This window comes from Martes martes (assembly GCF_963455335.1).
Source record: "Martes martes genome assembly, chromosome: 9".
In the NCBI taxonomy this organism is placed as follows: domain Eukaryota; kingdom Metazoa; phylum Chordata; class Mammalia; order Carnivora; family Mustelidae; genus Martes; species Martes martes.
This window is the reverse complement of record NC_137896.1, coordinates 27410315-27437446: the sequence shown is the minus strand read 5'-3', so window position 1 is coordinate 27437446 and position 27132 is coordinate 27410315. Positions and strand designations below refer to the sequence as shown.

General features: G+C 43.8%; 1 protein-coding gene across 1 annotated transcript in view; it reads left to right on the top strand.

Annotated features, from left to right (window-relative positions):
* Positions 1-21772: 21772 nt before the first annotated feature.
* LOC308349068 (signal-regulatory protein beta-1-like) overlaps positions 21773-27132 on the top strand; it is a gene marked incomplete at both ends in the record, with an annotated part of 48379 nt that continues 43019 nt past the window's right edge. The window contains 2 exons of the mRNA XM_080813610.1: positions 21773-21842; positions 25055-25411. Of these exons, the coding sequence (XP_080669736.1) occupies positions 21773-21842; positions 25055-25411 (427 nt within the window). The remainder of the gene's footprint in view (positions 21843-25054; positions 25412-27132) is intronic.

Here is a 27132-nt window from a genome sequence, read left to right as displayed (position 1 = left end):
TGGTAGATCACTTATGGAGGGATCATCATGGGATCACTATATTCTACTCTAGTTCCTTTACTTCATTTATTAACTCAGAATTAAGAATCATCCCCAGTTTGCAGATGGGGAAGCTGGGTCATCGAGAGCTGGGTTGCTCGGGCTCAGCCAGGGAAGGGGACGGGAATGCAAACTCCAGTTGAGGGTGACCCCAAAGCCCGTGCTCCTAACCTTGTCTCTGGGCCACCTGCTTTTTTTATATGACCTGGGCTTTGAGTGTGGGGGAGATGTTCCCTTTCTGGGTATGGAGGACAGACCTGAGCCAAAACCGCAGACACAGACCCTGGGGCCAGACTGTCTGACTAAGAACTGCAGCTCTGCCACTGACTGAGTACCTAGCCTGGTCTGGGCCTCGGGGTCTTCATCTGTGAAATGGAGATAGTAAGCATCCCCACCTCCTAGGGTTGTAGTGATAACCTGGTGAGTCAGAGCTGGACGGCAGAGTCTGGCGATATGGGTGTTTGCCGGGAGTCAGCAATGACCATGCTGTCATTGCCTGGCTGCTGATGTCGGCTTCGGAATCCAACTCCCATCAGAAGTAACCTTTATACCTTATGGGGGAGGAAGCCATGGGGCTACTCAGGATGCCGCCGGCATCTGGGCACCTCCCTGCCTCTCACGGGAGGGCTCTCTCCCTGCAGGCCGGAGCATCCACCCTTCCTCCCTGCAAGGCCCCCTCCAGCGATCGGAGCCGGGCACAAGCATCCAGCTGACCTACATGTCCTCCGGCTTCTCCTCACGTCACGTGACTGTGACCTGGCTGAAGAAGAACCGCGAGCTCCCCAAGCAGCAGACCCACGTCCACGCCAGCGGTGACACGTACAACGTGACCAGCAGAGTGCTCGTCCCGCTGCTGGCTGACGACGTGCTCTCCGTGGTCCAGTGCCACGTCAATCACAAGTCCATGCTGGTGTTCCAGAAAAACATCAGCCTGGACCAGTACCTCCTTGGTAAGGACATTTTCCCTGTTCAGGTAGGTCAGCCCAGAGCTGGGCTGTGTGTGTCTCTGCCTCAGTTGCCTCCTCTGAAAATGGTACAGCTTTCACTTGGTTGTGACAAGAATTCAGCGAACTAAGAGTGGCCAAGTACATAACACAGGCCTTGTTCGTGCTAACCACTTGGGTGGCAGTTGCTCTGTAGCTACTCATTCTCGTTTGTCCTATCCACATCACCTCTCTGGTCTCAGTTTCCTCACCTGTAAAATGGGGAACAGTATCTTCTGGGAAATTTTGTGTTTTTATAATTGTTTTATATGAAGAACATGTCCAAGTCTTTTTTTTTTTTTATCTGATATTTTTGTTGTGCTTGATTTTCCGGGCCTGGACGAATGCTTGACAGGTCTATAAATTCAGTGAGGTCATATGTATCATGCCTAGAAGGAATTATAGCAATCATCCCATTGTTTATGACAACTTTAAAGCCCAGAGAAGGCAAGTGAGTGGTCCAAGGTGGCACAGAAGGAAAATTAATTCCTTAAATATGTATAGGACCTTAAAGTCTATGAAATAATTTCCTCAATACTTTTTCTATTATCATGGCAATAAAGGCATCATGTCACATGAATAAAAATACTGGTGTTAACACCTCAAATGAGCTTAGCACAGTCAGTAAAGCACACGCGTGTGAGTTGACTTATTAAATGTGTACCACTGACCTATACTGTTTGTCCCACTGGTGATTACACAAGGAAACTGAGATTCAAAGAGGTAGTCTGCCATAGGTTGTAAAGCTGGTGAGTGAGAGAGCTTTTGTATGAATTCAGGCTTCTAGCTTCTTTTTACCATAGTGGGATCACCTGCTTCAGTATCTTTGAGTATAAAGCAGGAAAATGATCATTCAGGGGGGTCCCCCTTATCTGAGCATTTATTATATAATTTCCCGGAGTTGGGACGAGCATATAGAAAAGCAAAAATCATAGCAAATACAAATATTCACAAATGAATCAATTACTTATAAAATTAACCCCACTCAAACCCCTCCCTGCTTAATATCCCTGCATCTCTGCTGGGTTTCCCATCACAGAAATGCCCCTGTGGGTGTCTCTGCCTGGGTTCCGCTGAAAACAGAACCTCAAACCAGGACTAGGTGCATGTGTTTGGGAAATGATCCACAGAGGCACAGAGGTTGGGATAAGGGATGGGGAATGTCGGACAGGGAAAGCAGGACACCCAAGAAAGGGTGAGTTACTGAACGGGTGCCCTGGTAGACAACTGAGGCTCGGCACCGGTGAGACCCCCTCAGGAACTAGGTAGACTTCTCCTCAGGATGCTCGTCCTCAGAACTAGGTAGATTACCCCGGGTGGGGTAAGGGAGCTGAGACTGTGTCTGCACGGTCTGGGTGGCATTTGATGGTTATGGAGAAATCCCAAGGCAGCAAATCTGGGAAGTGTTGCGGGAGTTACAGGAGGGAGAGGCAGGTCCCAGCTCAGCTACTCTGAGATGGGGCAGTGCGGGGGAGGGGGAGTGGAGCTCAGAAACCCTCTGCTCTTGAACAGCATTGCCTTGATTGAAGTGTGGCTAGCGAGAGACCACACTGTGAGGAAGAATCTGCAACCATTGCAAAGTGAAATCAGAGATCTTGCCAAAGTTGTGTTGCAAGAAGTTGATGCCGGTGATACGGGGGAACTGCTGGGATCACAGGCGAAGCCTCTGAGTGCTTCAAGGTAGAAAAAGAAGAAAAAGATTCACGATGCTCATGATTCCGTGGGCATTTCAAAAGAGGACACTTGGATTTAAAGAGGTCCCGGTGAAAATTGATAGAATATTCAAAAGCTTTCAAATAATTTTTTCATCACCTTTTAATGATGATGCTGCGAATGTGGAATCTGTAGGTACCATATGGATTTGTCGGTACTGTCATGGAAGGTTTTGGGAAAAATTATATCTACCTTCTTATACTCCCAACACTCATTGCTTCTAAGAGTTGGTGCATAGTTGTGGTTATTTACTACATTTAATTAAAATATAAATTAAAAAAATAGTTTTATCACTGAAATGTTTTTCAGGATGAAACTGCAACCCATTCTTCCTTGACAGTGTCTATGAAATTGGGGCCTGTTTTGTATGCGTTTCTTCTAAGTGGCTTTTTGTTGTTTTCTTTTTTTTTTTTTTTAAGATTTTATTTATTTAACAGACAGAGATCACAAGTAGGCAGAGAGAGAGGAGGAAGCAGGCTCCCCACTGAGCGGAGAGCCGGATGCAGGGCTCCATCCCAGGACCCTGGGATCATGACCTGAACCGAATGCAGAGGCCTTAACCCACTGAGCCACCCAGGCACCCCTGTTGTTTTCTGATACCAAGTAGCCTTCTGTGTTTAGCTCATTTGGTCTTGTGAGGATTCAAGGAGGCATCATATGTGCCGCCATTCCGTGTGTGGGAGCACTGTGCCTGGGACTCTGTCCTCCCAGCACTGCTTGGACACCACACAGCCAGGAGAACTCCCTGGCAGCTAGAAGGGACATCCGAGCCTCTCCCTCCTTTGAGCATCTTTCATGGCCCATAACCCTGGCCTGGGGGTACCTTATCCTGGTTTATCCTTCCTGGACATCACCCCAGTTCCAAAGCCTGAATCCTCCCTCCTCAGGGTCCCCCCACCCTTTGCTTGGGAGTAATCCCTGCCTATGTGCTGAAGGGGAAATGGTGAGTACAGATAAAGACCTTCTGGGGTGTTGGCCTGCCATGTCTACCCACCCATTAAGCAGCACTGACAGAATTTTATCAAGCTGGGTGGGTTGATTAGATGCCCTTTGTTCCTTCTATGGCTCAATGGAAGGAGTTTCTCTCCCCAAGACCAATGCAGGAAATGTCTCAACTAGGCCAGCAACACATGATTTGACCTTAGACAATTGCATAATTTAAGAATTTTGGAGACAGAGGGAAAGTGACTCAACAAGCTCTTGCATTTGAATGTGGTGTTAGTGCAAGACCTCAAGCTGGACCTTCCTGCCCTTGGTTTAGGGTTCGACAGTACCATGCTGTGTGTTCATATGAATTCTACGGAAATACATAACATTTTATAGTATCTAACACCTTCCATATTTTCCTCATTATGAATACATTCTACTTCACAGCTGGAAATCAGTTGAGAAGAATTACAGAAGTTATTAGATCATAATTTCAGAAGCCAAGATCACAAACACATATAGTCTTAAAGTTGAGAAAATGATGGTAAAATATGCTATATCTGGTGTAATCCCAGCTTTGCCCCTTGTGACCCTGGGCAAGTTCCTGAACTTCTCTATGCCCTAGTTCCTTCCTGTGTAAAATCTCAGTGGCTTGGACTCAACCATATAGAATCTGTGCATCTTCAAATCTTATTATTATCAAGCCATAGAATGAGGCAGCTGACTTGTAGGTTCTTAAATAGAATTTAACGTTTATCTTTGCATCTTTTGTAGTGAAAGTGGAAAAAAAAACAGAGAGAGAGAGAGAGAGAGAGAGAGAGATGATTTGGATGACTTTCCTCAATCCCATCATTCTTTCATCCATGCATTCCTGTGCATGGATCCACGCATCAAACATGCACTCACTCAATGCACTCTTTCAACCCTGCATTTACTCATGCATGCACCTGTTACCAGGTCCTGAGTCCTCCTCTGGGGCAGGCCCTGGGCAGGTGACCCATCTTCAAGGAGTTCCTGGGCTCCAACAGTGGACTTCCTATAGTAATTGTCTGCTTTCTCTGGACTGTGTCAGTTCCCCCTACAGTGACAGCTTCCCAGGTTTCATTCTCCTTGGACTTGGTGGCTATTACCTGCCACGTGCAGAGATTCTATCCACAGAGTGTGCATCTCACCTGGATAGAGAACTGTCATACCTTCAAGGAAGCTGACCAACTTACATCCAGGCAGAATGGCGATGGGACCTACACCTTGGAAAGCTCGCATTTAGTGAATGTGTCGGGGCAGGAGTCTGAGAGGGTGCTCACCTGTAAGGTGCAGCATGAGGCACAACATCCCATCCAGGCCAACCTCATACTGTCCAGAGCAGCCCACGGCACATACAAGCCCATGGGAAGCTTAGGTAAGCTCACTTCTACTGCTCAAAGCTACTGGGTCACCTTTGTCTGTAAGTGGAGTGAGGTCTTTAAACTCACAGAGCACCATTTGCTGTCTCCTTCTGCCCATTGGTACTTAGGTTCACAGATGCTTGTCCTTATCTTTGTGGCTTTCCTTCTGGGCTTCAAGGTGCTGCTGGTGATGAGTTTCATAGTCACATACATCTGCAGGCGGCAGAACCTGTAACAGGTGAGTTGGAGGTAGACCTTAGTATGTAGAGAGTGAGGTCATGTCATGGTTGTGGGCTGGCCACAGTGGTCCAAGGTGAGCCCATTATTTCACACAGCCTCAAGAACAGGTTGAGAACACTGCTGTTTTCTTTAAATGTCTGTAGGAGATCTCAGAAACTTCCAGCTCTCATACATCCTGCAGTGACCTGGGGTTTGAAGGTTTTTCAGTAAAGTTCCTTGGAATCCTGGGCGGGGGTCCAAGGTGTGAAGGTGGGATGGAGGTCAAAGCTTTCAGCTCCAAACTCCAGAGAGTGGCCCCATATACTGTTTCATATGTCAAATTTCGTAGGAGTTATTTTTGGAATAAATAAGAAAAGTAATGTTAGACTTTACTAATGGAGGTGACGAAGGACTGGAAGGCTTTAACTAGTGGCACAGATGATCGTGGGTGTGGGAGAGTTCAGAACTCAGACAGAGGGGCTGGGCTGCAGTGAGTAGGGGTAATTTTTCTGATTTGCACCATCAATTGCATCTTGAGAGGGCCTGCCACATAGTATGTGCTCAAATTTTGCAAAATATTAACATTTTGTTGTTATGATCCTCTGTTTCTTTAAAAACGCCATCCTGAATTTGGTGCTTATTATTCTCAAATTAGATTTTATAATTTTATAACATACTATAAGTCCTTAAGTAATATGCAATGTTACTTTGCATGTTTCAGATTTTATGTAAATGCTGTTATATGTACACGGTATTCTGGAACTTCCATTCTTTTTTTTTTAATTAAATTTTTAATTTATTTTCAGCGTAACAGTATTCATTGTTTTTTCACCACACCCAGTGCTCCATGCAATCTGTGCCCTCCCTAATACCCACCACCTGGTTCCCCCAACCTCCCACCCCCCGCCCCTTCAAAACCCTCAGGTTGTTTTTCAGAGTCCGTAGTCTCTCATGGTTCACCTCCCCTTCCAATTTCCCTCAACTCCCTTCTCCTCTCCATCTACCCTTGTCCTCTATATTATTTGTTATGCTCCACAAATAAGTGAAACCATATGATACTTGACTCTCTCTGTTTGACTTATTTCACTCAGCATAATCTCTTCCAGTCCTGTCCATGTTGCTACAAAAGTTGGGTATTCATCCTTTCTGATGGAGGCATAATACTCCATAGTGTATATGGACCACATCTTCCTTATCCATTCATCCGTTGAAGGCCATCTTGGTTCTTTCCACAGTTTGGCGACCATGGCCATTGCTGCTATAAACGTTGGGGTACAGATGGCCCTTCTTTTCACTACATCTGTATCTTTGGGGTAAATACCCAGTAGTGCAATTGCAGGGTCATAGGGAAGCTCTATTTTTAATTTCCTGAGGAATCTCCACACTGTTCTCCAAAGTGAACTTCCATTCTTTTATGCTCAACACAGTTTGTGGGATTTTTCATGTTGCTGTACTTAGCTCCATTTTGTCAATTTTCCATGACCCTGTAGCTCTCTTTTATAAGAATATGCTACAACTTAGAATTTCTTCTCAGGATGGTATGAAATCTCTGTCTGCTGTTTGGGTAATACAGCTTTGCAACAAGCATTTCTGTCTCTGTGTCCATGGGCTCACATGGGAGCATCCCTCCAGCTCCTCTGCTGTGGTCCATGCAGCAACAGTTTTAGTATCCTTTGGAAGCTTTTGTAATACAAAAAAAGCTTTTAATTTTTTATGAAGTTTTGCTCTTTCTGTTTATACCTTTGATCTGGCTTTATTCTTTTGAGCTCTGTGCTTGTGTGTGTTAGAGATGGGAGGGATGTTATTTTTTTTTCTCCCTTTGGGATAAATTGTCCAGAACTTACTGATCAGAGAGCTGCCTTTGCCATAGAGCAGACCATTCCATGAATGTGTGATTCTTTTTGGAGGTTTTATTGCCATTGAACTCTTCTCTATGTCTGTCAAAACTTCCCTGCCTTGAACATTGGGGTGCATATGGCCCTTCTTTTTAATCTATCTGTATCTTTGGAGTAAATACCCAGTAGTACTATTGTTGGGTCATAGGGTAGCTCTATTTTCAACTTTTTTGAGGGAGCTCCATACTGTTTTCCAAATGGTTGCTCCAATTTGGATTCCCACCAACAGTGTAAGAGGATTCCCCTTTCTCCACAACCACTCCAGCATTTGTTGTTTCTTGTCTTGTCAGTTTTTGCCATTCTAACTGATGTAAGGCAGTATCTCAATGTGGTTTTGATATGAATCTCCCTGATGGCTAATGAGGATGAACATTTTTTCATGTGTCTGTTAGCCATTTGTATGTCTTCTTTGGAGAAGTGTCTGTTCATGTCTTCTGCCCATTTTTTGACTTGATTATTGTTCTCTGGGGGTTGAGTTTGAGAAGTTCCTCATAGATCTTGGATACCAGCCCTTTATCTGTAGTGTCATTTACAAATATCTTCTCCCATTCTGTGGGTTGTCTCTTTTTTTTGTTGACTGTTTCCTTTGCTGTGCAGAAGCTTTATCTTGATGAAGTCCTAAAAGTTTATTTTTGCTCTTGTTTCCCTTGCCTTTGGAGACGTGTCTTGAAAGAAGTTGCTGTGGCTGATGTTGAAGAGGTTACTGCCTATGCTCTCCTGTAGGATTTTGTTGGATTCCTGTCTCACACTGTGGTCTTTCATCCATTTAGAGTTTATTTTTGTTGATGGTGTAAGAGAATGGCCGAGTTTCATTCTTCTGTATATGGCTGTGCAATTTTCCCAGCACCATTTATTGAAGAGACTGTCTTTTTTCCATTGGATATTTTTTCTTGCTTTGTTGAAGATTATTTGACCATGGAGTGATTGCTGTTGTTAGGACTTCCAGTATTATGTTGAACAATAGTAGTGAGAGTGGGCATCCTTGTCATGTTCCTGATCTTAAGGGAAAGGCTCTCAGCTTTTCCCCATTGAGAATCATATTCATTGTGGGCTTTTCATAGATGGTTTTTTATGAAATTGAAGAATGTTCCCTCTAGCCCTATATTCTGAAGGTTTTATTCAGGAAGGGGTGTTGTATTTTGTCAAATGCTTTTTCTGCATCAATTGAGAGGACTATGTGGTTCTTGTCTCTTCTCTTACTTCTGTGTTCTGTTATGTTGATTGATATGCAAATGTCGAACCACCCTTGCCTCCCAGGGATAAATCCCACTTGGTGGTGATGGATAATCCTTTTAATGTACTGCTGGATCCTATTAGCTAAGATCTTGTTGAGAATTTTGGCAAACTGTGGAAGGAGCCAAAATCCCATTCAGCAGATGAATAGGTAAAGAAGATGTGGTCCATATATATAATGGAATATTACTCAGCCATCAGAAAGGATGAATACCCAACTTTTGCATCAACATGGATGGAACTGGAGGAGCTTATGCTAGGTGAAATAAGTCAAAGAGAGAAAGACAATTATCATATGCTTTCACTTATTTGTAGAACATAAGGAACAGCATGGAGGACATTAGGAGAAGGAAGGGGAAAATTAAGGGGGTGGAGAATCAGAGGGGGAGATGAACAGTGAGAGACTATGGACTCTGGGAATCAAACCGAGGAGAGGTGGGTGGGGCGATGGGTGAGCCCGGTGATAGGTATTAAGGAGGGCATGGATTGCATGGAGCACTAGGTGTTATATGCAAACAATGAATCATGGAACACTACATCAAAAACTAATGATGTACTGTATGGTGACTAACATAATATAATAAAAAAATTATTAAAAAAAACTTCCTCACCCTGTAAGTCATGGGGATGAGAGTACAGCACAGGGGAATACAGTCAATAGTTATGGAATAATGTTGTGTGGTGACAGAGGGTGATTACACTTACTGTGGTGAACATTGCCTAATGCATATAACTTTCAAATTACTGTGTTGTGCATTTAAAACTAATACAGCACTGTAAGACAACTTTAATAATAAAAACTTTAAAAAATATTCTAAAAATAAAATATGCCTTTGCGTGGAAAAAGAAAAAGACCCATACATAATACATATTTTGCCAAGTGATTTTTGACAAAGGTTCCAAAACTATTCAATGTGGAAAGGATCATCTTTTCAACAAATGGCCATGAAACAACTAGATACGCATAGGTTAAAAAAAGAAGACTCTTAACTATTTCTTTACACAAAAAATTCAATATTTTCTTTTTTTATTGTGTTATGTTAGTCACCTTACAATACATCATTAGTTTCTGATGTAGTGTTCCATGATTCATTGTTTGCATATAACACCCAGTGCTCCATGCAATCCATGGCCTCCTTAATACCCATCATTGGGCTCACTCATCCCCCCACCCTCCTCTCTTCTATAACCCTCAGTTTGTTTCCCAGAGTCCATAGTCATCTCCCCCTCTGATTCTCCACCCCCTTCATTTTTCCCTTCTCTTAATGTCCTTCATGCTATTCCTTATGTTCCACAAATAAGTGAAATCACATGATAATTGACTTTCTCTGTTTGACTATTTCACCCAGCATAATCTCCTTCCTAAAATAATATTACCTAATATCAATATTACTGAACAACACATACAAAAATACTAAGAACAAATTAATATGATCAGATGGATCATACCTAAATATAAAATCTGAAATGATGAAGCTTCTAGAAGAAACTGTTGGGGGAAAAAAACAACAAAACTAAATCTTTTTGGTCTTCAGTTAGCAGACACTTCATAGATAAGACAGGGGGAAAACAGTCTCTAAAGGAAAACATTGATCCAGAAAACATTGATCCATTTGACTTCATGAAGCTTTAAAACTTTTATTCTTCAAAAGATACTGTTAATAAAAAGAAAAGGAAGCTTACCGACTGGGAGAAAATAATTGTCACGTGAAATCTAATGAAGGACTTGGATTGGGGACAACTGCCTGTTTGTACTAATCATGTTTATAATCGGTGGCTTCTTTCAGGCTGAGATGTCAGAGAGAAGTGATTGCAGCCCAGACCTGAAGGCTGGCAGCCATAAGGCATTTACTGTCTGGCCCTCTAAGAGAAGAAGTTTGCAATGTTTCCTGAGAGAATATTTAAAGAACTCTAACAACAAAGCTGCAAGAAGATGGACAATCACATTTTTTATGTGCATAGAAAAGATTTCATCAGAGCTCCACCGAAGAACATCTATGAGCATCAATGAGAGTTTTGCTGATGCAAAATGTATTACAAAAAAAAAAAGACTGCTATATCCCAGTTAGAACAGCTTTATAATACGTTTTAATCCCTCTTTTGGGCAAAACTTCCCACCTCGTCTTGTTGCTCAGAACCGCTATGGCTCTCCTTGGCCCAGATGCATTTTAGAATCACTTTGTCAACTTTCATTAAAAGCCCTCTTACAATTATGATTTGATTGCTTTCGCTTTGTATATTCATGTGGGCAAATCGACGTCTTTCTGATATCGAGTTTTGCCACTCACGGACATGAGGTGGTTTAGGTTTTCTTTGATGACTTTCAGTTCATCAGTTTACAGGGCTTTTTAGTCCCATGATGGTCTTACGGATCCCTACTTAGAGCTATCTTTAATACTTTCTAGTGTATGGAATCTTTAAAAATTATTATTATGTGTTTGGGACTGCTGTATAAGACTGTAATTGAGGGGCGCCTGGGTGACTCAGTGGGTTAAAGAATGTAATTGAGTTTTTTAAAAATTTTTTTTATTTTTTAAAGATTTTATTTATTTATTTATTTTTTTTAATTTTTTTATTTTAATAAACATATAATGTATTTTTATCCCCAGGGGTACAGGTCTCTGAATCGTCTGGTTTACACATTTCACAGCACTCATCATAGCCCATACCCTCCCCAATGTCCATTTCCCCACCACCCTCTCCCGTCCCCCTTCCCCCCCGCAACCCTCAGTCTGTTTCTTGAGATTGAGTCTTTTATGGTTTGTCTCCCTCCCAATCCCATCTTTTCATTTTTTCTTTTCCTACCTCCCCCCAAACCCCCCCACCTTGCATCTCCACTTCCTCATATCAAAGAGATCATATGATAGTTATATTTCTCCGATTGACTTATTTCGCTAAGCATGATACCCTCTAGTTCCATCCACGTCGTCGCAAATGGCAAGATTTCATGTCTTTTGATGGCTGCATAGTATTCCATTGTGTATATATACCACATCTTCTGGGGCGCCTGGGTGGCTCAGTGGGTTAAGCCGCTGCCTTCGGCTCAGGTCATGATCTCGGGGTCCTGGGATCGAGTCCCACATCGGGCTCTCTGCTCAGCAGGGAGCCTGCTTCCCTCTCTCTCTCTCTGCCTGCCTCTCTGTCTACTGTGATCTCTCTCTGTCAAATAAATAAATAAAATCTTTAAAAAAAAAAATATTATATACCACATCTTCTTTATCCATTCATCTGTTGATGGACATCTAGGCGCTTTCCACAGTTTGGCTATTGTGGACATTGCTGCTATAAACATTCGGGTGCACATGCCCCTTCGGAGCACCACGTTTGTATCTTTAGGATATATACCCAGGAGTGCAATTGCTGGGTCGTAGGGTAGCTCTATTTTCAGTTTTTTGAGGAACCTCCACACTGTTTTCCAGAGTGGTTGCACCAGCTTGCATTCCCACCAACAGTGTAGGAGGGTTCCCCTCTCTCCGCATCCTCGCCAGCATCTGTCATTTCTTGACTTGTTAATTTTAGCCATTCTGACTGGTGTGAGGTGGTATCTCATTGTGGTTTTGATTTGTATTTCCCTGATGCCAAGTGATGTGGAGCATTTTTTCATGTGTCTGTTGGCCATCTGGATGTCTTCTTTGCAGAAATGTCTGTTCATGTCCTCTGCCCATTTCTTGACTGGATTATTTGTTCTTTGGGTATTGAGTTTGATAAGCTCTTTATAGATTTTGGATACGAGCCCTTTATCTGATATGTCGTTTGCAAATATCTTCTCCCATTCTGTCAGTTGTCTTTTGGTTTTGTTAACTGTTTCCTTTGCTGTGCAAAAGCTTTTGATCTTGATGAAATCCCAATAGTTCATTTTTGCCCTTGCTTCTGTTGCCTTTGGCGATGTTCCTAGGAAGAAGTTGCTGCGGTGGAGGTCAAAGAGGTTGCTGCCTGCATTGTCCTCAAGGATTTTGATAGATTCCTTTCGCACATTGAGGTCCTTCATCCACTTTGAGTCTATTTTCGTGTGTGGTGTAAGGAAATAGTCCAATTTCATTTTTCTGCATGTGGCTGTCCAATTTTCCCAGCACCATTTGTTGAAGAGGCTGTCTTTTTTCCATTGGATATTCTTTCCTGCTTTGTCAAAGATTAGTTGACCATAGAGTTGAGGGTCTATTTCTGGGCTCTCTATTCTGTTCCATTGGTCTATATGTCTGTTTTTGTGCCAGTACCATACTGTCTTGATGATGACAGCTTTGTAATAGAGCTTGAAGTCTGGAATTGTGATACCACCGACTTTGGCTTTCTTTTTCAATATTCCTTTGGCTATTCGAGGTCTTTTCTGGTTCCATATAAATTTTAGGATTATTTGTTCTATTTCTTTAAAAAAATGGATGGGATTTTGATAGGGATTGCATTAAATGTGTAGATTGCTTTAGGTAGAATAGACATTTTCACAATATTTGTTCTTCCAATCCATGAGCATGGAATATTTTTCCATTTCTTTGTGTCTTCCTCAATTTCTTTCATGAGTACTTTATAGTTTTCTGAGTATAGATTCTTTGCCTCTTTGGTTAGATTTATTCCTAGGTATCTTATGGTTTTGGGTACGATTGTAAATGGGACTGACTCCTCAATTTCTCTTTCTTCTGTCTTGTTGTTAGTGTAAAGAAATGCGACTGATTTCTGTGCATTGACTTTATATCCTGACACTTTACTGAATTCCTGTATAAGTTCTAGCAGTTTTGGAGTGGAGCCTTTTGGGTTTTCCACATATAGTATCATATCATCTGCAAAGAGTGATAGTTTGACTTCTTCTTTGCCGATTTGGATGCCTTTAATTTCTTTTTGTTGTCTGATTGCTGAGGCTAGGACTTCTAGTACTATATTGAACAGCAGTGGTGATAACGGACATCCCTGCCGTGTTCCTGACCTTAGCGGAAAAGCTTTCAGTTTTTCTCCATTGAGAATGATATTTGCGGTGGGTTTTTCATAGATGGCTTTGATAATATTGAGGTATGTGCCTTCTATCCCTACACTTTGAAGAGTTTTAATCAGGAAGGGATGCTGCACTTTGTCAAACGCTTTTTCAGCATCTATTGAGAGTATCATATGGTTCTTACTCTTTCTTTTATTAATGTATTGTATCACATTGATGGATTTGCGGATGTTGAACCAACCTTGCAGCCCTGGAGTAAATCCCACTTGGTCGTGGTGAATAATCCTTTTAATGTACTGTTGGATCCTATTGGCCAGTATTTTGGTGAGAATTTTCGCATCTGTGTTCATCAAGGATATTGGTCTGTAATTCTCTTTTTTGGTGGGATCCTTGTCTGGTTTTGGGATCAAGGTGATGCTGGCCTCATAGAATGAGTTTGGAAGTTTTCCTTCCATTTCTATTTTTTGGAACAGTTTCAGGAGAATAGGAATTAATTCTTCTTTAAATGTTTGGTAGAATTCCCCTGGGAAGCCGTCTGGTCCTGGACTTTTGTTTGTTTGGAGATTTTTGATGACTGTTTCAATCTCCTTACTGGTTATGGGTCTGTTCAGGTTATCTATTTCTTCCTGGTTCAGTTGTGGTAGTTTATACATCTCTAGAAATGTATCCATTTCTTCCAGGTTGTCAAATTTGTTGCCATAGAGTTGCTCGTAGTATGTTCTTATAATTGTTTGTATTTCTTTGGTGTTGGTTGTGATCTCTCCTCTTTCATTCATGATTTTATTTATTTGCGTCCTTTCTCTTTTCTTTTTGATAAGTCTGGCCAGGGGCTTATCAATCTTATTAATTCTTTCAAAGAACCAGCTCCTAGTTTTGTTGATTTGTTCTATTGTTTTTTTAGTTTCTATTTCATTGATTTCTGCTCTGATCTTTATGATTTCTCTTCTCCTGCTGGGTTTAGGCTTTCTTTGTTGTTCTCTCTCCAGCTCCTTTAGGTGTAGGGTTAGGTTGTGTATTTGAGACCTTTCTTGTTTCTTGAGAAAGGCTTGCACTGCTATATATTTTCCTCTCAGGACTGCCTTTGTTGTGTCCCACAGATTTTGAACTGTTGTGTTTTCATTATCATTTCTTTCCATGAATTTTTTCAATTCTTCTTTAATTTCCTGGTTGACCCATTCATTTTTTAGAAGGATGCTGTTTAGTCTCCATGTATTTGCGTTCTTTCCAAATTTCCTCTTGTGATTGAGTTCGAGCTTCAGAGCATTGTGGTCTGAAAATATGCAGGGAATGATCTCGATCTTTTGGTACCGATTGAGACCTGATTTATGACCCAGAATGTGGTCTATTCTGGAGAATGTTCCATGTGCACTAGAGAAGAATGTATATTCTGTTGCTTTGGGATGGAATTTTCTGAATATATCTGTGATGTCCATCTGGTCCAGTGTGTCATTTAAGGCCTTTATTTCCTTGTTGATCTTTTGCTTAGATGATCTGTCCATTTCAGTGAGGGGAGTGTTAAAGTCCCCTGTTATTATTGTATTACTGTCGATGTATTTCTTTGATTTTGTTACTAATTGGTTTATATAGTTGGCTGCTCCCATGTTAGGGGCATAGATATTTAAGATTGTTAGATCTTCTTGTTGGACAGACCCTTTGAGTATGATATAGTGTCCTTCCTCATCTCTTATTATAGTCTTTGGCTTAAAATCTAATTGATCTGATATAAGGATTGCCGCCCCAGCTTTCTTCTGATGTCCATTAGCATGGTACATTGTTTTCCACCCCCTCACTTTAAATCTGGAGGTGTCTTCGGGTCTAAAATGAGTTTCTTGTAGGCAGCATATTGATGGGTTTTGTTTTTTTATCCATTCTGAAACCCTGTGTCTTTTGATTGGGGCATTTAGCCCATTAACATTCAGGGTAACTATTGAGAGATATGAATTTAGTGCCATTGTATTGCCTGTAAGGTGATTGTTACTGTATATTGTTTCTGTTTCTTTCTGATCTACTACTTTTAGGGTCTCTCTTTGCTTAGAGGACCCCTTTCAATATTTCCTGTAGAGCTGGTTTGGTGTTTGCAAATTCTTTCAGCTTTTGTTTGTCCTGGAAGCTCTTTATCTCTCCTTCTATTTTCAATGATAGCCTAGCCGGATATAGTATTCTTGGCTGCATGTTTTTCTCGTTTAGTGCTCTGAATATATCATGCCAGTTCTTTCTGGCCTGCCAGGTCTCTGTGGATAGGTCCGCTGCCAATCTAATGTTTTTACCCTTGTATGTTACAGACTTCTTTTCCCGGGCTGCTTTCAGGATTTTCTCTTTGTCGCTAAGACTTGTAAATTTTACTATCAGGTGACGAGGTGTGGACTTATTTTTATTGATTTTGAGGGGCGTTCTTAGCATCTCCTGGATTTTGATGTTTGTTCCCTTTGCCATATTAGGGAAATTCTCTCCAATAATTGTCTCCAATATACCTTCTGCTCCCCTCTCTCTTTCTTCTTCTTCTGGAATCCCAATTATTCTAATGTTGTGTCGTCTTATGGTGTCACTTATCTCTCGAATCCTCTCCTCGTGTTCCAGTAGTTGTTTGTCTCTCTTTTGCTCAGCTTCTTTATTCTCTGTCATTTGGTCTTCTATGTCACTAATTCTTTCTTCTGCCTCATTTATCCTGGCAGTGAGAGCTTCCATTTTTGATTGCACCTCATGAATAGCTTTTTTGATTTCAACTTGGTTAGATTTTAGTTCTTTTATTTCTCCAGAAAGGGCTTTTATCTCTCCGGAGAGGGTTTCTCTAATATCTTCTATGCCTTTTTCGAGCCCGGCTAGAACCTTGAGAATTGTCATTCTGAACTCTAGATCTGTCATGCTACCTATGTCTGTATTGATTAGGTCTCCAGCCTTCGGTACGGCCTCTTGTTCTTTTTTTTGAGGTGAGTTTTTCCGCCTTGTCATTTTGTCCAGGTAGGATTTGCTTTCTCCTGCTGTGGAATTCCGCTGTTCTTGGTGACTGAAGTTGGTTTTGGCTCGGTTTCTTGTTGATCTTCTGGGGGAGGGGCCTGTTGTAGTGATTCTCAAGTGTCCTTGCCGCAGGCGGAATTGCACCGCCCTTGCCAGGGGCCGGGCTAAGGAATCCGCTCGGGTTTGCTTTCGGGAGCTTTTGTTCCCTGAGCGCTTTCCGTAGAGTTCCGGAGGACGGGAATGAAGATGGCGGCCTCCCAATCTCTCGGCCCGGAGGAGCCAAGAGCTTGGGGTTCCGCTCCTCAGTGCACTCTCAGAGCAAAGCGCCCAATAGCCCCGCCTCCCTGGCTTGCGGTCGCGCCTCGAGGAAAGCAGTCAATTGTTGGAGCTGGAGAAAAGCGCCGGGTCGCTTTTGTCTCCGTGGCCTCCGGCCGCGCTCCGAGCCCACCCAGCCTGCGACCGGCACAAGGTAACCCCGGGCTTAGAGCTCACTCCTCGGCTTTGTCGCTATAGCCGGCTTCCCCGCTCTAATACCTGCGAGCTCTGCGGCACTCAGACACCCCCAGTCCTTCTGTGACCCCGCGGGTCCTGGGGTTATGCTGACCCCGCCTGGGTTTCCCCCCAGTTTAGCCTCTGGAGCGATGTCTCCCAGTGGAGCCGACTTTTAAAAGTCCCGATTTTGTGCTCCGTCGCTCGCCGCTTGCCGGGTGCTGGCCCCTCCCCCCGGGGTCTATCTTCCCGTCGCTTTGGATTCACTTCTCCGCAGGTCCTACCTTTCAGAAAGTGATCGATTTTCTGTTTCTGGGATTGTTGCTCTTCTTCTCTTCGATTTCCCGTTGGATTTGTAGGTGTTCACAATGGTTAGATAAGCTATCTAGCTGATCTCCTGCTACCCGATGTCGTCTCAGCCTGCTACTTCTCCGCCATCTTGACTTCGATTTTATTTATTTGACAGAGAGAGATCACAAGTAGGCAGAGCAGCAGGCAGAGAGAGGGGGAAGCAGGCTCCCTGCTGAGCAGAGCCCGATGTGGGGCTCAATCCCAGGACCCTGAGATCATGACCTGAGCCGAAGGCAGAGGTTTAACCCGCTGAGCCACCCAGGCACCCCATGTAATTGAGTTTTGAACATTGATCTTCTATAAATCAAGCTTATCACACTCAGACTATGTACGGACATTCTCTTCTGTGTAACTCTTACAGCATCAATCATCTCACCTAGGTTAGTTTTTTACCTTCATTAAAGTTACACATGCACATGCTTCAACAGGCAAATAGTTCTATACTTTCTACATATGAAAACTGGAGTCTCCCGACCTCCTGCTATTTTCCACCTCCCAGAGGCAACTATTTTCTACTCTTTTAATTGATAATTTTTTTCTAGATTCTAAACCCAGATCTCATAGAGCGAGCATATATTGTCTCTTCTTGACTTCTCACCCGTAGGCATTATTTACTGACTTCCCATTCTGGATGATGGGGATGCAATTCTCTGTTACTATGGAAACCACACCACATGTATATATTTCTACCCCATTCCCTTAACATTTTAATTTTATTTTTTTTTTATTTTTTTTTTAAAGATTTTATTTATTTATTTGACAGATCACAAGTAGGCAGAGAGGCAGGCAGACAGAGAAGGGAGGAAGCAGGCTCCCTGCTGAGCAGAGAGCCCGATGTGGGGCTCGATCTCAGGATGCTGGGATCATGACCTGAGCCGAAGGCAGCGGCTTTAACCCACTGAGCCACCCAGGCGCCCCAACATTTTAATTTTAGATAATGTCATAGTCAGTTATCATTATACATTGCTTTTATAATGTTATTATAATGGCAATGACATTGTGTTTAATACTCAATCCTTTTTTTCCTTCAAGATTTTATTTAAATTAAAGTTAGTTTACATATAGTGAAGTGTTAGTTTCAGGGGTAGAATTTAGTGATTCATCAGTAACCTATGACACCCAGTGCTTATTACATCAAGTGTCTCAACCTTGTAACATTCCCAGCTTTTAGTGTGTGTTGATCTGCTCATGTGTATTTTGGGTAACCACCACCGTATTCAGGGTACAGAACAATTCCATGGCTCCAGAGCTTATCCTCGTGCTAGCCTCTCTTAGTGACAGCCAGCCCCACCACCCAGACCTCTGGCCCATGCCAGTCTGTTCTCTATAAGTTTGAGAATGTTGTGGAAGTAGAGTCCCACAGTATGAACATTTTGAGAGTGATTTTGTTCACTCCACATAATGCCTTTGGAATCTCACAAGTTGTGCACATGTACGTAAGTTATTCCTTTTTATTGCTATATAGTATTTCCTGATAGGAATGCACCACAGTTTGTTCAACCATTCACTTATCACTGGGCATTTTGCGTGTTTCCAATTCTTTTCCATTATGAAAAAAGCTGCTCCAAACATTTACACAGAGACTCTGTAAAGCTATGGTCTTCATTTTGCTCAGATAAATGCCTGGGAGAGTGATCTCTGGGACATAAAACCTACTTCCTCTCCGGAAAGAGGAAGAAATGATGCTTATTGTTGGAAGCAAGCACACATAACTTCTTTTTTAAAAAGATTTTATTTCTTTTTTAAGTAATCTCTACACCAAACTTGGGACCCAAACTCATAATGTCATGATCAAGAGTTGCTCGCTTCACCAACTAAGCCAACCACATACCCTTAGCAAATACAACTTCTGAAGTCCACACTGCACTATGCATTTGGGCTAAGTTTACTATTCCATCAACAAAGGGTTGGAATAAGGAGTCATTTCTGGAGCCGACCTCATTTGACCCCAAAATTTCTTAGGTCCTGACGAACCCATTTCTTTCTCCAGCTCAGTAGCTCTTTGTGGAAGCTGGTGCAGAATGAGGCCAAAAGCCAACCACCCCCAGGTGTCCAGAGCTCAGGAAATGGGACACAACCCCCAACTGCAGATCCTTCTTGGCCTGGGGCTCCCAAGTGGAGAATCACCATGAAGACCTCAAGATGGGGGGAGGGGCCCAGTGCAGAAAGCAGAGGCCCCAGGCAGGCAGGAAGCATCATTTCTGCTGGGCCTGTCCACTCTCTCTGAAACATAAAAAGAATTTCTTCCAAATTTTTTCTTGTGATTGAATTCCAGTTTCAAATCCCTGTGGTCTGAGAAATTGCAGGCAATAACCTCAGTCTCTTGGTATTGGTTGAGACCTAATTTGTGACCCAGAATCTGGTCTGTTCTGGAGAAAGTTCCATGTGCACTTGAGAAGAATGAGTATTCTGTTGTTTTAGGGTGGAATGTTCTGTATGTATCTACGAAGTCCATCTAGTTCAGGGTGTCATTCAAAACTCTTGTGTCTTTGTCAATTTTCTGCTTAGATGCATCTGTCTATTTCTGAGAGTGGAGTGTTGAGGTCTCCTACTATTAACGTTTTATTATCAATATGTTTCTTTATTTTGGTTAACAGTTGCCTTTTATAGTTGATTGCTCCCATGTTGGGAGCATAGATATTTACAATTGTTAGATCCCCTTGTTGTATAGACTCTTTAAGAATGATATAGTGTCGGGGGCGCCTGGGTAGCTCAGTGGGTTAAGGCCTCTGCCTTTGGCTCAGGTCATGATCCCAGGGTCCTGGGATCGAGCCCCGCATCGGGCTCTCTGCTCAGCAGAGAGCCTGCTTCCTCCCCTCTCTCTCTCTCTGCCTGCCTCTCTGCCTACTTGCGATCTCTGTCTGTCAAATAAATAAATAAAATCTTTAAAAAAAAAAAAAGAATGATATAGTGTCCTTCTGTATCTCTAACTCTGGTCTTTAGCTTAAAATCTAATGGATGAAACCTCCATGTGAGACAGGAATCTGTCAAAATCCTAGAGGAAACATAGGCAGTAACCTCTTCAACATCAGCCACAGCAACTTCTTTCAAGATACGTCTCCAAAGGCAAGGGAAACAAGAGCAAAAATAAACTTTTAGGACTTCATCAAGATAAAAAGTTTCTGCAAAGCAAAGGAAACAGTCAACAACATCCAAAAAAAAAAAAAAAAAGAGAGAGAGAGAGAGACAACCCACGGAATGGGAGAAGATATTTGTAAATGACACTACAGATAAAGGGCTGGTATCCAAGATCTATAAGGAACTTCTCAAACTCAATCCTCAATGAACAAATCATCACGTCAAAAAATGGGCAGAAGACATGAACAGACACTCTCCAAAGAAGACATACAAATGAGTAACAAACATATGAAGAAATGTTCATCATCATTAGCCATCAGGGAGGTTCAAATCAAAACTGTATTGAGATACCAGCTTACACCATTTAGAATGGCAAAAACTGACAAGACAAGAAACAACAAATGCTGGAGTGGTTGTGGAAGAAGGGAACCCCTCTTACACTGTTGGTGGGAATACAAGTTGGTACAGCCACTGTAGAAGACAGTGTGGAGGTTTCTCAAAAAATAGAAAATAGAGCTACCCTACGGCCGAGCAATTGCTCTACTGGGCATTTAGCTCAAAGATACAAAAGTAGTGAAAAGAAGGGCCATATGTACCCCAATATTCATAGCAGCAATGTCCACAATAGCCAAACTGTGAAAAGAGCCGAGATGCCCTTCAACAGATGAATGGATAAAGAAGATGTGGTTCATATGTACAGTGGACTATTACTCAACCATCAGAAAGGATGAATAACCAACTTTTGTATCAACATGGACGGGACTGGTGGAGATTATGCTGGATGAAATAAGTCAGAGAAAGTCAACTATCATATCATATCATATCATATCATTTCCCTTATTTGTGGAACATAAGGAATAGCATGGAAAACATTAGGAGAAGGAAGGGAGGGCACCTAGGTGGCTCAGTGGGTTAAAGCCTCTGCCTTCAGCTCAGGTCATGATCCCAGGGTCCTGGGATCGAGTCCTACATCGGGCTCTCTGCTCAGCAAGCAGTCTGCTTCCTCCTCTCTCTCTGCCTGCCTGGTTGTGATCTGTCTCTCTGTCAAATAAATAAATAAAATCTTTAAAAAAAAAGAAAAGGAGAAGGAAGGGAAAAATAAAGGTGGGGAGAATCAGAGCAGGAAACCAACAACGAGAGACTGTAGATGCTGGGAAACAAACAGAGGATTTTAGAGGGGAGGAGAGTGGGGGGAAGGGTGAGTCCATGATGGGTATTAAGGAGGGCACAGACTGCATGGGGCACTGGGTGTTATACGCAAACGATGAATCATGGAACACTACATCAAAAACTAATGATGTACTGTATGGTGACTAACATAACATGATAATATTTTTTAAAAAAACACACAACCCCCCCCCCCCAAAACATAAGAAGAGGTCCCTCTCACCATGTGAGGCCTCTCTGCCCGACGTCTGTTTCACAATCCAGAAGCAGATCTCAGCCTCACAGCCATGTGACTGCATTATGGATGCTTCCTTCCTCTTCCATCACCAGAGGGGCGGGCTGTTCCTCCCTACAGAACAGAGGCCCCATTGCCCCAGCACACACATTTGCAGAGAGCAGGATCCTTAGGCCTCCACCATGTGGGCCCCTGCCTCCGGACCATGCCCTCCTCCTCACCTGCTGCTGGCTCTGCTGTTGGGACTCACAGGTGAGCATTGCCTTGAGGGAGACTCCCCTTTCCCTGCCTCCTCAACCACTCCCTGTCCCTGGGCATTTAGGGCCTCCAGGTAAACACAGCTGTGCTACCCACACCCTCCACAGAAAGCCAAGGACTGGGTCTCATCTGATCTTGAAATAAGGGATCTGAGCATTTCCTCTGGGGATCCATCACTTGTAGCTGGTTACCACCAGCATCCAAAGAATCAATGCTTCAATGGGTCACAATGACAGCTTTGTGTGTGTTCATTGATCTAATCCTCACAACATCCCTGCCTGAAAGCTGTGATTGTACTCCTGATTGTAGATAAGGAAACTGAGGCAGAGAGAGTAACCAGCCCAGAGTCACCTACTTAAGTCCCTGGAGCAGCTGGGATTCAGGTCCAGCCCACTTAGCTACACAGTTCATCTTATTAACCATGTTATGCTGCCTGGCTCCTCAGTGGTGGTCACGTGCAGAAACATCAGAAACAGAGAGGCAAACAGAAGGAGAAACGTCACGCATCAAACACAGAGGTCTCCAGAGTTCCACTGTGCTGCGTGTACTCACAAACTCTTGTTAATGATGTGCTGCATGTTTCCAAGGTGCCAAATTGTTACTGAAGTTTAACATGTACTATAATTATACTTAATCCTCAAAACAATCTCTATACTAGCATGCTGGGCCACACTGTACATGTACAGAGAATGCACTTACCTCTGTGTGTGTGCCCATGTGCGTGCGTGCATAGGAATGGGCATAGGGAAAGGTACTCACATGCATGTGCACACACACATGGGATTTTTGAAAACACTTTGCTTTTTCTCCTCATAATGCAGCCAGTCTACGTGAAATGCACATTAGAACAATGTTTGGATCCCTGTCTCTGAACTACTCACCCTCTTCTTCAATTCTCTAAACCTACCTCTCACCCCACACCAAGCTCTTAAATTAAAAACAAACTTCTCTCTTGGTAAAATGAGTAGAATCTTGTGCATTACTACCTTGGAAATGCCTCCATGCTGGATTCAAGTGGCAGAGGAAAGAAGGGGACACAAATTCAGAGACTCCTGCCTATGTGATCTGCATCTGTAATTACATCCAATTTCATATTCCAATCCCAATTTTCTGGTGTCCACTGATGCCTCCGTGCCTCAGGAAATCTCATGAGTGATAACTTTCTAAATTCCTGAGCACTCACCATGTGCCACACACACCTGGAAATGCCTATGTACATTATGTCATGTGATCTTTGTATCCAAGGTAGACATTCCTGTCATCCCTACCTTGGAGATAAGAAAAGAAGGCACAGAAAGGCCAAGGTCACTGAGTATAAGTGGGAAGGTAGGATTGGAACCTAGGCAGTCTGATTCTAGATCTCACAGGTCTAACCATTGCTCTTTTCAAACCCTATGACCCCAGGTCGATCCCATGACATTTCTGCAGATCTTCCAATCTCTGTGGGGAAGGGGCTGGTGTTATGAGGAACATTTGTGGTTCGCTTCCCTCAAGTCCTTCTGTATTCTGGGTATATGCAAGTGTTCGTTTCCTCCAAGTCATCTACGTGGGAAACTCAGCTTCTGATATAATGTCCTGAGAAATTCTCCACTGAAAATAGACTTCATGGTCTCCAAAAGGGGTCACATTGGGCAATTTACACATTATAAAAATATTAACTATATACCTACTAGGCGACAAGAACAGTTATATTAACATAGGGCGTGTTGATGAATAAAAGACACAAAGTAGTTGACCTTGTAGAAGTTGTATCATAGTGGAGGAAAGGACAGGAAACAATAGACGCAAGAAATCAGTAAATAACAGAGATACAGAGAGTGATGAACATTAAGGAAAAAACGGGACAGTACAGCTGGTTATGACAATGGGAGAACTGCCAGGGTGGGATGTATTTAAACAGGTAGCCTGGAGCAAAGATTGTAAGAAGGCGTGTGATTTTCTGGGGGAAGAGCCTTCCTGAACAGCATTGGGAACAGCATGAGAGCAGAATCCTCTTGCTCTGTTCAAGGATTTGGGCTTTTATTCTGAATGAAATGGTAGCTATTGCAAGGTTTTGAAGACAGAAGTGACACAATCTGACAGGAGTTTCATTCTAGCATTTGGCTGAGAATGGAGTACCACAGGGCAGAGAGAGAAGTAGCTAGAGCCCTCAAGAGCTCAGGGCTTCCATGTGAACAAGGTAAACTGGTTTGCAGCAAGACAGCAGACAGGAGAGAAAGAGGAAGAGGTCAGCCTGTGGATGCCTGCAGTAGGGGAGTCTTTAGGCATTAGTATAGGAATTGAGGTGGGAAAAAAAGGCACCCAAGAGTCGGGACCATAAGCACCCGGGAAAATAAAGGTGCCTCCGCTGAGATGCGCAAGGATGTGTGGGAAACTGAGTTCAGTTTAGGACATGTTAGCTGTGAGAGGTTTACTTCTAGCTAAGAAAAAGTTCGAACGGTGTTTGTACATACATAGCATAGCTGAGAGGCAAGGCGTGGGCCAAAAATAGAAAGAGAAGGAATATAGATACACAAATGGTAGAATTTTCACCTTTCCTTGGCTCCTCATAACCACCTGATCCTCTTCCATCTCCACTCTGATTTTCCATCCATGTCTCCCTCCACGGTGCATTCCTGTTTCTTCCCGTTTTTGTCCTAGCAGTTCAGCTCCCTGACCCTCGTCTGCTCCAGACTTAGAAACCAAAGTATGTATTGTTCTTGGCACACCCAGGACCTGCCTGTAATAGCTCGTGCCCTCTTTAGGAGGCATGTTTATTTACAAATACTGCTAACTGCATGGGTTTTACCAGCTCACACACTGCAAGGATGAAACACAAATTTCCTCCCTGAGGAGCAGCTAAGAAATGGAAAAGAACACTGGGTGTATGTGTGATGCACCAGCAGCCTGCTTCTCTGATTTCTGTCCCTGCCAGGTCTTGAGGACACTTCACGTAATAACGAATGAGTTTGCATTTCTGAATGTCTCCAGAGACTAGCTTGTCACCAATACAGGAAATCCAGCTGCAAAGCCAAACCTGCTCTGTGCCACATCACTGAGCCTCTGTGCCTTTTGTTTCCTCGGTTGTGATGGGGTCTCCCATTACAGGCTTGGGGGAGGGCCGATCCCGATGTGCACTCAGTCAGGGAGCTGTTGTGCGTAAACATGTGAGGAGACGTGCAGGATCACGGCAGGATGAGTAGACGACTGCTCTGTTTTCCCTCCAGGTGTGGCCGGTGAGGCGGGGCTGCAGGTGATCCAGCCTGACAAGTCAGTGTCAGTCGCAGCCGGACAGACAGCCACTCTGCGCTGCACCGTGACCTCCCTGAGCCCCATAGGGCCGGTTCAGTGGTTCAGGGGGACAGGGACAGGCCGGGAGTTAATCTTCAGTTTCAAAGGAGGCCACTTGCCCCGAGTAACAAATGTTTCTGATGCCACAAGGAGAAACGCCACGAACTTTTCCATCCGCATCAGTAACATCACCCCAGCAGACACTGGAACCTACTACTGTGTGAAGTTCGAGAAAGGGACCCCTGATGATGTGGAGTTTAAGTCTGGACCAGGCACCCAGGTCACTGTGAGCGGTGAGTATGGCCTGGGCCTCCTTTGTCCCCTGGTTGTGACAACAAGTCAATAAGAATGCCCTCCATTGTCTGACCAACAGCTAAGAATCATGGCTTGTTGTGGGTGTCCCCGACTTCAGCCCCTTCCACGGATCAGGGAAGTTGAGACCTGGAGAGGTCCTGATGCTTGCTCAAGGCCCCTGATAAATGGTGGGAAAGTCTAGAACCCCAGTCTGTGGGTCCACAGTTCTTACCTTTTCCAATTCTGAGCAGCCCTCTGGTTCCAGGGATGAGGGACTTACCATCTAAGTGACTTGCCCAGTCACATGACCCAGTCTTACTCCTGCCTCCAGAGAGTGTCCCCTCCATATGGCTGACTCTTCTTGACTCAACACTTACTGAGCACCTGCTGTGTACAGGCTCTTGTCTGTGTGCAGGGGAAGCAGGGAACAGAACAGGGAAGGGCTCCTTTCTCATGCAGCTCACGTTCCCTTCCCTTCCTGTGGACGAAGGCACCCAGGGCAGGGAGGTGCGATATGTTTTTCTTGCAACATAGAAGAATCACAGTGAGAAGAGGTATAAACTCACTGTTTACGCTGAGAGCCCAGGATGGAGAAGATGCCAGAGGCTGGGCATTTGTTGTGGGTCTGTCCAAAAAGCATCATTCAATTCAGGGACTGACTCCCATAAGAACACTGAATCTCCACTCAGCTCCAGGACATAGGCATTCGGGTGGTTTTATCCTGATTGTGCAGGTGTTATAGGAGTTCCCAGTGGTATGTCCCTTGCCTGGGGACCAGCGCTAGTACGTGGCTCTAGCACCGGGTAGATCTGTTCCTCCTGGGAGCGTTCTCCTTCCTCTTCCCCAAGCTGCCCACACAGGGAATGCCCTGGATGAGAATGAATGAAGCTAGAGGGACCATCTCACCCATTTACAGATGAAGACACTGAGGCTCAGCAGATTCAGCCTGAGCAGGGAAGTGAACCACAGCCTGACTCACAGCCCTGCTCTCTGCACACTCACTGTGATGGTCAAAGTGGAGAAAGTGCCCACCCTCTCCTTGAAGCTCTTGTAAATCTTGTATGGTTCTTTTTTTCAGCAAGAAACATTAAGAAAATACGGGAAGAGGTGGGCTAGCTTTGCACCCCCGGATCAGACAGGTATGCAAACATCTCGTGAAGTGTCGAGCCTGTTCCTGGAGGACACGGCTTCTCACGAGTAACAGGATCCAGAGTCTTTCCCCTCATATGTGGTGTTGCTCCTTCACTGAGCAGTCTGGGACACCGGCCTGGACAGAGAAAAGGGGCCTCATAATCCCAGCAACACCAGGCGCCCCATTCCTGGCTCTGGAGACTAAGGATGACTGGGAGGCACATCCTGGAGGGTGTTCGGCTCCGTGAGCGAGAGTTCACATTCTAGACTCAGCTGTCGGAACCACACATCTTCCTTCTGTTGTTGTCCAGTCAACATGTCTGGACACCCGGAGGGACCCCTCCCCATAACTGCTGGCAGTGAGAATGTCAGATGGAAAAGGAGGGTGGTTGTCACTGTCAGGCTGGAGAAGATGGGACATTTGCTCTGTTGTGGATGAAACAGCTGGAGGCCACAGGAAGTCTCCCTGGTATGCAATGAGGAGTGAGGAGCAGCCCTGTTGTGCTCGGACCAAAGTAGCTTGGCTCCTTGGTGAGGGAGAGACAGAGACCACCCAAGGGGAGATCCCTCACAAAGTTGTCTTTATTTT